At 28.9% G+C, this 13045-nt stretch overlaps 2 protein-coding genes across 2 annotated transcripts; both read left to right on the top strand.

The window, feature by feature from the left end:
- Positions 1–1890: 1890 nt before the first annotated feature.
- LOC131665543 (P protein) lies at positions 1891–5533 on the top strand. The gene is made up of 14 exons (XM_058937475.1): positions 1891–2010; positions 2078–2150; positions 2693–2828; positions 2899–3002; positions 3104–3260; positions 3323–3394; positions 3457–3588; positions 3689–3943; positions 4030–4164; positions 4270–4461; positions 4531–4764; positions 4851–5109; positions 5179–5272; positions 5428–5533. The coding sequence occupies exons 3-14, from the start codon at positions 2796–2798 to the stop codon at positions 5513–5515; spliced, it is 1755 nt and encodes a 584-aa protein (XP_058793458.1). The 5' UTR covers positions 1891–2010; positions 2078–2150; positions 2693–2795; the 3' UTR covers positions 5516–5533.
- A 1759-nt stretch (positions 5534–7292) lies between these two features.
- LOC131665474 (P protein-like) lies at positions 7293–11512 on the top strand. Its single transcript, XM_058937366.1, has 16 exons — positions 7293–7629; positions 7808–7885; positions 7962–8079; positions 8145–8217; positions 8412–8596; positions 8673–8776; positions 8867–9023; positions 9102–9173; positions 9361–9492; positions 9564–9818; positions 9909–10043; positions 10125–10319; positions 10385–10618; positions 10696–10954; positions 11025–11118; positions 11240–11512. Exons 1-16 carry the CDS (start codon positions 7382–7384, stop codon positions 11325–11327), a joined length of 2427 nt encoding a protein of 808 aa, XP_058793349.1. The 5' UTR covers positions 7293–7381; the 3' UTR covers positions 11328–11512.
- Positions 11513–13045: the final 1533 nt, after the last annotated feature.

Here is a 13045-nt window from a genome sequence, read left to right on the forward strand (position 1 = left end):
GCTTTGTCGTCATCTTATCAGTCAACATTCGAATACCCGTCAAGATAAGTTTAGTCTTCTAGAATACTGTTGCAATTCCGTTTAATTTTTTATCTTTCACGCATGGTATAAATAAATGCTATCGTTTAAAGTTGAATTAACTACGTAACTGCTTACCTTAAAATGAATATCGAGATAGATCCGGAATGGGAAGGAAATTCAGTAACACCTCGCTTCTCGAGAACAAAATTTCATAACTTAGACAACGCTTCAACGTCAAATTACACAGTAAATATGGAGAATATTTCCGAAGATTTTTTAAAAATTTGGTGCAGATTGCCCGACATAATCCATTTGGATCCAAGTATTGATTCAATACAAAAAGAATATATAAAAATACAAAATATGTAAGTACATTTAAATGAATTTTGTAATGTTTGTAACTGAGTATTGTTGTTATAAAAATTATAATAACTAAATGGTACTTACATACTGAATTTGCTTCCCTAATTGTTATCAAATATGAATATCAATCTACCCAAATCTTGAGTATTAATAGTTGAATTAGTTAATTTTATAATATAGAAAGGGATGAAGCGAACCAAGTAAGGTCTTATTAAAACATGAAAAAACATTTATTATTCTATCGTTTCGAACTATATATTCATTCAGTCGCTTTGAAGAGTTGTGTAAATTATTAATGAAAAAATTCGTGATTTCACACCACTTTTACTTCCTCTATAAATGAAGGTAAAAATAAAAAAAATGTTGTACAACAAATGTTCGTATTAAAAATTGTAAATAAATAAATTATTAACTACAATATACATTATTCATTGAGCATTATTCGTTTATTATTCAAAACAGTATAAAACTTCGAATTAATTTTAATAAGTAAAAATACACGCACAATTAAGAATAAAGATAATAAACACACAAAAAATAAAATATAATTCAACAAAAATGATACAAAATAAATCGATAAACACAAAATTAAACTATCAATTATAATTGATTATTTCGTTACTTAAATAATTTATAAAATTAGTTAATCTTACAGTATATTTTGATACTAGTGCGTAAAAGTGATTTGAGCCACATGTGAACGCTTACGCCCAAGCGAAGTCAGGGTCAATAAGCCACACAAGAGTGTAGTTTCTCGCGCATGTATCTAACTTGATTTTTCGACACGACACGAGAATCTACTTTCCTACACTAGCTAAAGAATGTACTCGTATTATCCTGTTGGAATAGATATATAGCTTACTATACCGCACTACAATTTATTTCGTTGATTAGTAGAAATTAATTTGAGTGATTTTGATTTACGAAATCGCTAAAATATTTAGTAAAACCAGATGATAGTTGAAAAATTACAATTACTCAAATTTATCTAAAACCACTGACTGTAATATTTGCTGTGAATATCATCAAAATCGATGTATAATTATAATCATAAAAAATATTAAGCCAAAAAATATATGATTTGTTCATTAAAATCTTTCTTTTCGTTCTTTTGATTTCATTTGTATGTCACTTTTTGTTTCACAATAACTTTTATGAATATTCTGAATAAATGTATACTTATATACTTACTTATATACTTAAATATGAACGGAACGTAAATTTTTGTTTCACAATTTTCGAAAGAAAAAAATTAATAAATGAAATAATAGAACATATTGCATGGAACTCAATAATATTAAAATGAAATTTTTAAAACTCATATCATTTCGCAATAGATTCTAAAATCTCATTATAAATGTTAAAGGGTTTCCAATGCCAATGTCCTGGACATAAATACGCCCACACATCCGCAGCGTGAATTACAAAAGTAAGTTACTACTAATGAAAATATATTTTGAATTATAACTTAAAAATATTAAATAGATTATTTAATACTATAGGCAGCAAAGTTATAATGAATCACACACTTTTCTCAATAACTATAATTTAAATAAAAGAAGAATAATTTTGATTGCTCAGTACATAAAAGTGTTATTTCTTCTTACTTGCTGGATAATGTTTTTCGTGAGTCCATTGAAAATATTATTAAGAATATTTGATGAAGTTGTTTTTATTTTCCATTATTTTTCAGATCACTTTACTAACTACAACTGAAAAATTAAGTTTCTCTCAACAAATTGCATTAGAACATGAAGAAACAAGGAGTAACCTTTAATAAATAATACAATTTTCTCAATTGGTTTATTTCTTATAAAAAATTAACTTTAATGAACTCGTATCTTTCTTATATCACGGATGGATCCTTGTGAGAGTCTCTCGAGTACATTTTTTGCTTTTACTCGCGCTTGTCACGGTCTCACCTAAAGAGCACACAGTTCATTGTAATTCTAATTACATTTATATTACACACCCAACCCTATCTTCAATGATCAGGCAACAAAATGAATGAACCTTCAGCCCGTCACGCGAAAATTGGTGCTAGATGAAGGGAGTCGATGTGAAACAAAAATTTTTTTTAAATTTTCCTATGTGTAGCTCAATTATAATTGTTGCGCCGTAATTAGCAAGACATACTAAATATCTGTGCAAAAAGAAGGACAAAACCCTCGACCCATCACACTTGTAGAAACAAATTTTTCCAAAGAACGTAGTGTGACAATTAAATTAATTTAATTTTAATTTACGAAAGTTTGAATTGGGATATTGATAATTTTCCTTAAAAGAAAGACTTAACGCTTGTTAATAGTAAATGGAATGATAGAATTTCTGTGACGATTGAGAGTCCATTATTACAAAATCAGAAAAATTCTTTGAATACTACCGATTCAACTCATTACGTATCAGTTTGGATGGAATTGATGAATTTAGAAAATGTCGTACAGGTAATAACTAAATCATATTTTATTTTTCTCATCATACTAGTATTAGTAATATAATTTTATTTCTCGCTAGAATATATCAACAACTTGGATTATACTTCTATTTCCATCATATCCAACAGAAATGTTCAACAGTCAAAAAGAAAAAAATATTTTTTTTCTGGATCTACCAGAAAGGTACTGTTGATAAATATAAATAGACATGAAAAAATTACTTTCAAAGAATGTGTTTAGTGTAAAATAAATAAAAAATAATTTTTCTATATTTCTTATTACAGTTTGAATCAACATTCTCTTTTGCTGAAATTGAAAACAAATACGAAAAATGCAGTTCCTTTGTTTATTTCATACGATCAATTTCCAATAGACACTGATAAGGGAGTTATATATGGTGCTGTTCTATTGATGGGACTCTACATTCTAATAATTTTTGAGGTACACGAATAACTTATAAAAATTTACCGGCAATCTTATTCTTATATATTATGTTTTATCAGATGATCAATAAAACACTTGCAGCTGTGATTATTTCAATTAGTTCTTTGGCAGTTTTGACTATTTTAAATCAGGTAATCATCTTGCAATCTATTTAATAAAAAGATTTAAATACTAAATTTTTCAATATTTATAGAGGCCATCGATGGAAGAAATATTAACATGGATTGATATTGATACCTTATTACTCTTATTTTCAATGATGTTACTTGTCGCAATTATATCTAACACTGGTATTTTTGACTTTTTAGCTGTGTATGCTTATAAGGTAAATTAAAATATTGAACTACTATAAGGTTCTGAAAAAGTTAAAAAGTTTGAGCATAGAAACTTAGTATAAATCTACCGCATTGTAACTTTAATTATAGACTACTAAAGGAGCAGTTTGGCCACTGATTTGTACACTTTGTTTTTCAACGGCATTAATTTCATCTTGCTTAGATAATGTTACCGTTATTTTATTAGTAACACCGGTAACAATTCGACTTTGCAATGTGATGAACTTGAATCCAGTTCCTATATTGACAGCAATGGTAATCTTTTCTAATATTGGTGGCGGTATGACACCTGTTGGCGACCCCCCAAACGTCATCATCGCTTCACATCATGATGTCATTGATGCGGTGCGTATACAGTCGCGGTTTTGATTGGAATACATACCTGACAGAAAGAAATATTATTTATTTAATTAATTATTTGACATTATTAGGGTATTGACTTCGGAACATTCACAGCTCACATGAGCGTCGGGATAATTTTAGTACTTATAGTTATGTATGGCCATTTCAGTTTCATTTTTAGAAATCTTGATATATTGCGCCCAAAGAATACAAAAAACGTGGAGGTATTTGAATATTTGGATGTGATTTGTTTTAAATACATCTTGATATTATTATTTGTTGCATTTATAAATAATGTTTATATTTACAAAATAATTTGTGCATATTAGGATTTGCAAAACAAAATCATTCATTGGCAAAATTTGGCTAATACACTTCCTAACAATAATAGAGATGAAAACTTTGTAAAAGAAACCATTATAGTAAAATTAGAACAACTTAAGAATGAATCACAAAAGAAATCATCCACACAAAACGAATTAAGAGATTACGAGACCACTTTGAAAGAATTGCAGAACAAGGTATCATTTCGGATGATAAATGAAAATATTTGTGAATCTATAAAATTCATAATAACTTTCACTTTTTAGTATCCGATCAAGAATAAAAGTTTACTGGTTAAATCAGGATTATCGATGATCCTAGTGTTGGTGCTTTTCTTCTTCCACAGTACACCAAAAAACAATTTATCGTTGGGATGGACCGCATTTTTAGGCGTTTTATTACTTGCCATTTTGGCTGACAATGAAGATTTTGAAGGCATAATTACTAAAGTTGAATGGAGTACTTTGTTATTTTTTGCAGCATTATTTGTCATGATGGAGGTGATATCAATCACTCCTAACAAATGTGAATAATATGCTAATTAATATAATAATATAATACATTTTTATTATTATTAATATAATAGGCATTAGCTAAACTCGGCTTCATAGATTGGATTGGTAAACAAGTTGAAATTGTTGTAATGTCCGTTAGCGAAGAATATAGACTAACAGTTGCAATCTTACTTATGTTATGGGTATCTGCTATAATCGGCGCCCTCTTCGATAACGTACCACTTACAACAATGTTGATAAGGATTGCTCTTGTATTAGCAGAAAATGAAAATCTTAAATTACCTCTACAACCTTTAATATGGGCACTAGCATTCGGCGCTTGCTTAGGAGGTACAACAACTCTAATTAATAACTTCCATAATTTCTGCGTCACATATATTTTTCCTTGATAATTTTCAGGTAATGGAACATTAATTGGTGCAACTGCTAATGTAGTCTGCGCTGGAGTAGCTGAACAACATGGTTATCATTTAACATTCATGCAATTTTTCAAGTTGAGTAACGATTAATATTTACGCCTATTTTATTTTACTGCTTTAAGTTTTATAAAACTTATCAAGTATGAAGTTACATCGATATGTATGAATTATTGCTATTTTAGATGACTGAAACAGAAATATATAGTTTCTTTAAATTAATGTTTTTCAGGATGGGCTTTCCCGTATTGATTACCAGCAATATTACAATTACACTTTACCTCATGGTGGCGCACGTAGTGTTTAATTGGCACTCTTGAGGTGATACATTTTCTGAAACTTCATGTATTTATTAACATAGTATCAACATTTATGTGTACTATTTACGATAACGACTGTATGCTTCAAAACTAAAATCTCAACTGAATATCAATATATTAAAAATAAAATACTTATTTATAAAAACATTTTTATAATATGCTCGAAAAGATATAATCTCGCACAGTTTTAAATTTAATTTTAAATTTAATTTAAATCATGCTATTTTTAATTGATTATTATGTAATAAAGATTACAAAAGTAAGAATTTGTCGTACGTTTTAATTTGAAAGCAAACGAAATTTAAGTTATAAAATTAAAAATTTCAAATCTGAATTTCCAGGTATAACTTTAAAGTGTTCTCACGCAAACGGTGCGAGATTCTTTGAATAAATGATAAATTATATTCATATAAAAATGGTGGCGACATTACAATTTTAAAAAAATATATCAACCACTAATTGACATAACTTATTTGCGTCTTTTGCTTTTGAGAATTATTTAGGTGTTATTAAAAAAATTGCATTCACAAGATATTGATGTAACTATTTATTTAAAGACATATGGTTCATTTTCATAATTCTAAATGTTACTCTTTCTCCTTCGTATAATTCAATTTATTGTCATAAAACTATTTAGATAGACTGAAATTAGGTCATTTTTTCATTTTTATATTATATTAGGATTAAGTAAGATATATAAACAAAATCAAGTTTAGTTCGTAAACTGAAATAAACAATAACAATTTATTATTACATATTATTATATTCCCTTGCATTAATATATTAAAGGAAAAAACTCTTATGTGTAAAATAGCACTGAAAAAACGATCCAAACATATTTTTGCTAAAGATTTCGATTTTTCGCCCTGAAAAATCATATATTATTCGTTAAAATTAAAAGAAAGTCTGAAACATTGCGTATGTTGTGCAATTGGTGAAAACTGATTTTCTTACAAGACTTAAATCATTTTTATGTGGCATAAAAAGTAAAATAAGGTAAATAGCAAATAAGTTGTGCAAAATAATCAGAAATCTATTGACAAATAATTGTAATAATCTCAAAAAGCAAGAAACAGTAACCATTGAGCCACGTCAACATGTAAACATTTATTTGTTCGATCTTTTTTGTTTTTGAATTTTTTATTATCTTCTTCATTTTTAAATGATGTTTTAATAACGAAAATTCCTCGAACGTCAGTCATAATGGTACTATCGAAATCAAATAGAATTATCAATATGTATCCCCCGTACTAAAGTTTCTTTACTTGAACTAGTGACTGCATTCTTAAAAAAAGGTTTTACAGGTAAATATAACTGATATAATTGCAATTTTAAAGGCATAGCTTTTAGTTGCACTTTAATATTTTGCAATATGCTAAAGAAACCATACATCAATATTTATACTGACAGAATGAATTATAATGACCTTTTTGGCATTCTATCATTGTCTAAGAAAAATAAAATCACAATAGAAATGAACATGAACTAACATATGTTATTAATTGCTATTCTTACTTTGATAATTATTAAAACTTAGATAAATAAACTGTATTGTTTCTTTTTAGAAAAATTTAAAAAAAAATCATTGTTTTGCTAATGCAAAAGAATACGTATATAGCTATCGATGAAAAGGAACTTAAAATGAGCAATTTCATAAGAATTATATTTAAAATTCAGTACTTTTATCATTAAAAGTTTTCAAAACAATGCGACGGAATATAGTCTCACTGGCCAAGTGTTTATATTGCTATCGTAAGTTGTCAGTTGTCGAGAAGACCACAGCAGAGACACTGACGCTCGCAAATTTTCATCGCGCATGAGAATCTATTACGATATACATTTCCAATTGCTTAAAAAAAGTTGAAAATGTTTAAATTATCAAGTAGTAGCAGCAGCAATAGTAGTTGTAGTGAAGAAGATGAAATTTCTCGAACAACACAATGTTCAATAAGAGAATCACGAATGTTAAGTTCAATATCGCAAATGAGTTCATCGGTGAGAATCGGAAATATCTCTGAAGACTTTTTGAAAGTTTGGAGCAAATTGCCAGAAGCAATTCGCTTAGATCCAAGTTTAGCTTTTATGCAGAAGGAATATAACAAAATGCAGAGGAAGTATGTTCATTTAGAAAAAGATGATTTTTTGTTATTTCATTTTAGTAAGCAAGCGTTGCATGTTGTTGAAAATTGTTAATGTTCTCCCCATGATCGATTATAAATTAAACAATATCATAATACTAGATTTTTTAGCTTTGTAGTCAATCGAACTCTCAAACATACAGAAAATTCAAAGTTTTTCAGGTACAAATACTACAAAAACGGAATGTCTCGTTCTCAACTTATCGCTTAAACCACAACAAATGCTAGAAGAGTAGGTTTTGTTTCATTTCAAAATTTATATCTATACGATTGTTTAATATGAAAAATAATTATTATCGTGCTGTTAGTATTCAAAATAATAACGAATATCCAGTAGATAAATTGAATTTGCATCAGAGAAGATTAGATCCAATAGCTCGGTACACGAAATTGTCATTGCTTGTAATTTGTTGGATGATTTGCCTTGTAAGTACATAAGTAACAAAAATTCCAAAATATTTCTTTGGAGTATTTATTTTGATATATTTTAGTTCGCTTTAATAGTTACAAAGGAAAAAATAGAAGTGGCCCATCAAATTGTAATAGGTTACAATGAAACAAAAAGTATCCTTTCATTTGACATGATGAATCAAAACTATTAATTAAAAAGTCAAAAAAGTATTCATAATTTTTTTGCTTATGGAAAGAAAAGAGGTCAAAAATGAAATTATAATTGTTTTGAAAGTTTTTGTAATTCAAATCGTTAACGTTGAGTCACAATTATCGAACTATTTTTAGAATTTTTCTTAAATTACCAGATGTAACACTTGCGAATGATATTCGCAATAATAAAATTGACGTAACTCTTGAAGGCTCGTTATTAATTACGGCCAATGTAAGCATGAATGCGAATCAAAGTTTGTTCAGCAATCACATATCACTCTGGATAGAATCATTTGATTTCGATTATTTTAGCTGTGGACGATTGCGTAATCGCACCCAGGTGCATTTTTTAAGCATTTTTTAAAATGATATTGATATTGATTTCTTTTGATTTAATTTATATAATATATTTTTAGCATGTATCGAGGGTGTGGAATATTCCCCTCTTACCAGTTTATTTAATGAATATGGTACCTAATCAAAAAATCAAAAACATTTTCCATCTTAATTTAACAGAAAGGTTTAACAACTTGAGACTATAAATTTAAAATTAAAATATAATTTTTTTAAAAAATATGAAATTCTCGTTATAATATAAATTATATTTTAGATCAAATCATCATCCGTTGTTATTAAAATTAAAAACTAATATGAATACAACAGTCCTATTTACGCTCATATATAATGAATCGCCAATCAACATTGAAGATGGAGTTTTGTATGCCGCTGCTGTATTAGTAGGACTTTACGTTCTAATAATTTTTGAGGTTTTAAAAAATTTATTTTATATTTATAATTCAAGAATTGATCGCTTAGTATAAACTCAATGAATTTATTTTCATCAGCTAGTGCACAAAACGATTGCAGCTATGTTAGCATCGACTAGTTCTATAGCTATTCTAGCTATGTTAAATGAGGTGATATGACAAATAATATTGTATATTAATGAAGATACAATGGATTAAGCACTTGGAAAGTTATAAAATAGTTTTAAAAACATCTGAAATATTTATTTTAACTTTAACGAGGACTTTCTACAGAGCCCGTAATCCCTTGAAAAAATATTTATTTCAAATGTGATAAAGGACCATTTATTGATTACAGAAACCAACAATGAAAGAAATTATATCGTGGATTGATGCTGATACTCTTCTTTTACTTTTTTCAATGATGGTGCTTGTCACGATTTTTTCAGACACTGGCATGTTTGACTATTTAGCAGTGTATGCTTATAAGGTATAATTTTTAAGTCAATTATATAAAATAATTTGATTCTTAATTACATACTCTAAAATCTTTCTTTGTAGATTACCAATGGAAAAATTTGGTCACTAGTCTGTCTTCTGTGCTTCTTCACAGCGTTCATTTCGGCATTTTTAGACAATGTAACTACTGCCTTGCTAATGACACCTGTGACCATTCGACTATGCGAACTAATGCAATTAAATCCAGTTCCTGTACTGACAGCTATGGTTATATTCTCAAACATCGGTGGAAGTATAACGCCAATTGGTGATCCACCGAATGTTATTATAGTTTCTAATCGTATCGTTTTTGAAGCGGTAAGTATTCTTATGAATATGTCTCCTGATTTTCGAATTGATTAATATTTCAGATATACATATTCATTACATTGGTTTCATTAATTCCAGGGTATTAACTTTGGAATATTCACTAGTCATATGTCCATTGGAATAATATTGATTCTTTTTACAACATATGTCCACTTTTGTATCATCTTCCGAAATCTAGATGTGCTGCGTTTTGATGAACCACAAGATATTCAAGTATTTATATGCAACTTATACATGATAAATTTAAATAAATAGTAGCTATATTATTAAACTTACATTAAATTACTTTTTTAGGAATTGAGACATGAAATTATCATTTGGCAAAGAGCTGCCGCAAGCCTTTCAAGTTACAGCAGAGATGAAAACATTGTTAGAGCAACTTTGATGAAGAAGATAAAGCGTCTATTATATGAATTGAAGCAGAAACTAGTTACTGGAAGTGTGTTATTAGAGAATTATCAAACTACCTTAGAAGAATTGGAAAATAAGGTAAATCATTCACTATTTCTTTTTTCAATGAAACTATTTAAATGTCTGAATTTTGATTTTTTCAGTACCCTATAAGAAATAAGTGGTTGTTACTCAAATCAGGAATCTCGATGATTCTTGTGATAACTCTTTTTTTTCTTCATAATTCGCCATATATTAATTTATCATTAGGTTGGATGGCGTTTTTTGGTGTATTACTTCTCTTCATATTAGCTGATAACGAAGACTTTGATGGTATCATGGCTAGAGTTGAATGGAGCACTTTATTATTCTTCGCGGCGTTATTCGTCCTAATAGAAGTAATTATTCTATAAACTAGTTTTCAATAATAATTAAGTAAAATTATCAATGTAATCTTCTTACAATCCAATTGCAGGCTTTATCAAAGCTTGGATTAATAGCATTCATCGGTAAAAAGACAGAACTAGTCGTGATGTCTGTAAACGAAGATTACAGACTAGCAGTTGCAATTCTATTATTACTATGGGTATCTGCCATAGCCGGATCTTTTGTTGATAATGTACCACTAGCAACTATGATGGTACGAATTGCCACCAAATTAGCTGAAAATCAAGAGCTCCAGTTACCTTTACAACCTCTCATATGGGCATTAGCTTTCGGGTCATGTTTAGGAGGTAATACGTGATATTATAAGTTTTTTTAACAATACCATAAATTATTCATGAGTTTCATTGATATCATTAGGTAATGGTACTTTGATTGGAGCAACGGCTAATGTTGTCTGTGCTGGGATAGCTGAGCAACATGGATATCATTTCACATTCATGAAATTCTTTAAGTGAGTGTCTTATTATATTATTTTTCTATACTATTAATTTGCCAGTTTCAATTATGAATTATCAGTCTTTGATTAACATTAATTCCTCATTATTTATTAAATCCAAAATACCTTTTTACAGAATAGGATTTCCAGTTTTGATCACTAGTACATTGACGGCAACGGTTTATCTCATGATAGCGCACGTTGCGTTTAAGTGGAACCATTAAACTATTCATCAATGGTCTATTTAGTTGTAAATTAATTTAATAAATCTTTATGTATTTATTTTTGTATGACCGTTAATTTATATTTGAAAGATGTAAAATTGTTAAAAATCTTGTTGTGAAATCATTTGTTTTAGGAGAATTCTTGTTTCATCTTGTTTTAAATTCTTATAAATTATATACTAACACTAAGTATACTGTAAAATTGCCGTACGAACAGTTTCTTTAACATTACCTAAACGTCTACAGAATTCGAAAAATTTTCATTTGAAATTAGTTCGCAAAAATTGCATTCACTGTCTTCAATTTTTTAAATATAAGAATACTGTAAAATTATTTTATTTGATATAAATATATATAAAAGAGAAAATGATATAAAAGATAAATTAGTTAACTTAAAATAGTTAAGTCGGTAGAGCAAGACTCGGGCAATCAGATTGAACCAAATAACAAGAAATGAAGTTTATTAGAATTTAACTCAGAACTTATAAAACTATTTATTTAGTTAAAATCAATAAATGAAACATGCTTACACTCTCCCGGTGAGACCTGAGATGTATAGATTAAAATCAAAACATTTCCATATTTAACATTCAAACTACGGTTCGTCAACTCGGATACATAATAAAAGATTAGCTCACACTAAGATGCTCATGGTTCTTCGCTCGCAATGCTCGGTTCTTCTATGCCACACATCTGTCGATGAATATTGAATATTTATAGCTGCCAAGTAATCTCAAAACTGAGAAGAAAAGCGAAACTTGGCTTGCCTCGTCACAATTCCCAATATAGGAGGTAATCACTAAACTGCACTAGTATATCTTGCAACACAAGCAGTGAAATTATCTTGATCCCAGAACGGATTCTGTCGCAGAAGATAGCCGTTGGAATGTCGTCAAATAGTTGTAAGTCAGAAGGTCCCGCCTTCTGTGATGTTTCTCGCTGAGTGGCAACCAAGCAAAGGAGAGCGAGCAGCGTTAGAGAGGGGCTTATATAATAGAGCGCGTACATGGAACGACTCCCCACTTACTTACTTACACAAAATTTGAGTAATTCAAATTGATGCGTTACATATGCTCCGTAGATTTAGAACGAATCGCAGGAACAAAATGCTCCGTATTTCAGTGGATGCAATAGAGCTAAATCTTATAATTACTTTAATACACCTCAAATTTCACACCACATAGTTAACCCTTATTTATACTATTCTAAGTCGACTTAAAAAATAACTCCGGAGTAATTAGCGCAAGTTAATTTTACATAATATAATAAATATTCTCGTAATTACATAGGTGTACACGTGATATCGCTTAAAGCAATACATATTTAATCATATCATTCTTCTTTTGTCCCTTTATAGGTTTTCGAATATAATTCTCCTTTTCACAAATTCATCATATCTCGATCATGATAATACATTTCAATCTATCTGTTTTTAAGACATTCATCATCATACATGCACTTAACATCATACACATTCATAGCATACTACATTTCAGTCATTCATTTCACAAGATAAACTCACTCATACTCATACGCACAAAACAAATCAAACATTTCACTTAAAATATAATTCGTTAGTCCAGCAAGGTATAGCAAAGACTTTGCGAGGAAATCGGAAAGGCAACGCATAAAGAACTCTGATTCACAGCATTTTTGTACTTGCGAAGATTGAGGCGATTAAAGGTACCCTTCTCGATTGATGGATCATTTGGATCAAC

The sequence above is a fragment of the Phymastichus coffea genome, unplaced genomic scaffold (genome assembly GCF_024137745.1).
Source record: "Phymastichus coffea isolate CEN01 unplaced genomic scaffold, Cenicafe_Pcof_1.1 PCOF00052, whole genome shotgun sequence".
NCBI classification, from domain to species: Eukaryota; Metazoa; Arthropoda; class Insecta; order Hymenoptera; family Eulophidae; genus Phymastichus; species Phymastichus coffea.

What these genes read in the sequence shown, in the direction of transcription:
- LOC131665543 (XM_058937475.1), top strand. Translation starts at nt 2,796, where the DNA reads ATGGAATTGATGAATTTAGAAAATGTCGTACAG. An exon ending in ACATTCTAATAATTTTTGAG is followed by an intron (nt 3,261 to 3,322) that starts GTACACGAATAA and finishes ATGTTTTATCAG; the next exon opens with ATGATCAATAAAACACTTGC. An exon ending in TGAAAGAATTGCAGAACAAG is followed by an intron (nt 4,462 to 4,530) that starts GTATCATTTCGG and finishes TTCACTTTTTAG; the next exon opens with TATCCGATCAAGAATAAAAG.
- LOC131665474 (XM_058937366.1), top strand. Translation starts at nt 7,382, where the DNA reads ATGTTTAAATTATCAAGTAGTAGCAGCAGCAATAGTAGTTGTAGTGAA. An exon ending in GATTGCGTAATCGCACCCAG is followed by an intron (nt 8,597 to 8,672) that starts GTGCATTTTTTA and finishes ATATATTTTTAG; the next exon opens with CATGTATCGAGGGTGTGGAA. An exon ending in TAGAAGAATTGGAAAATAAG is followed by an intron (nt 10,320 to 10,384) that starts GTAAATCATTCA and finishes TGATTTTTTCAG; the next exon opens with TACCCTATAAGAAATAAGTG.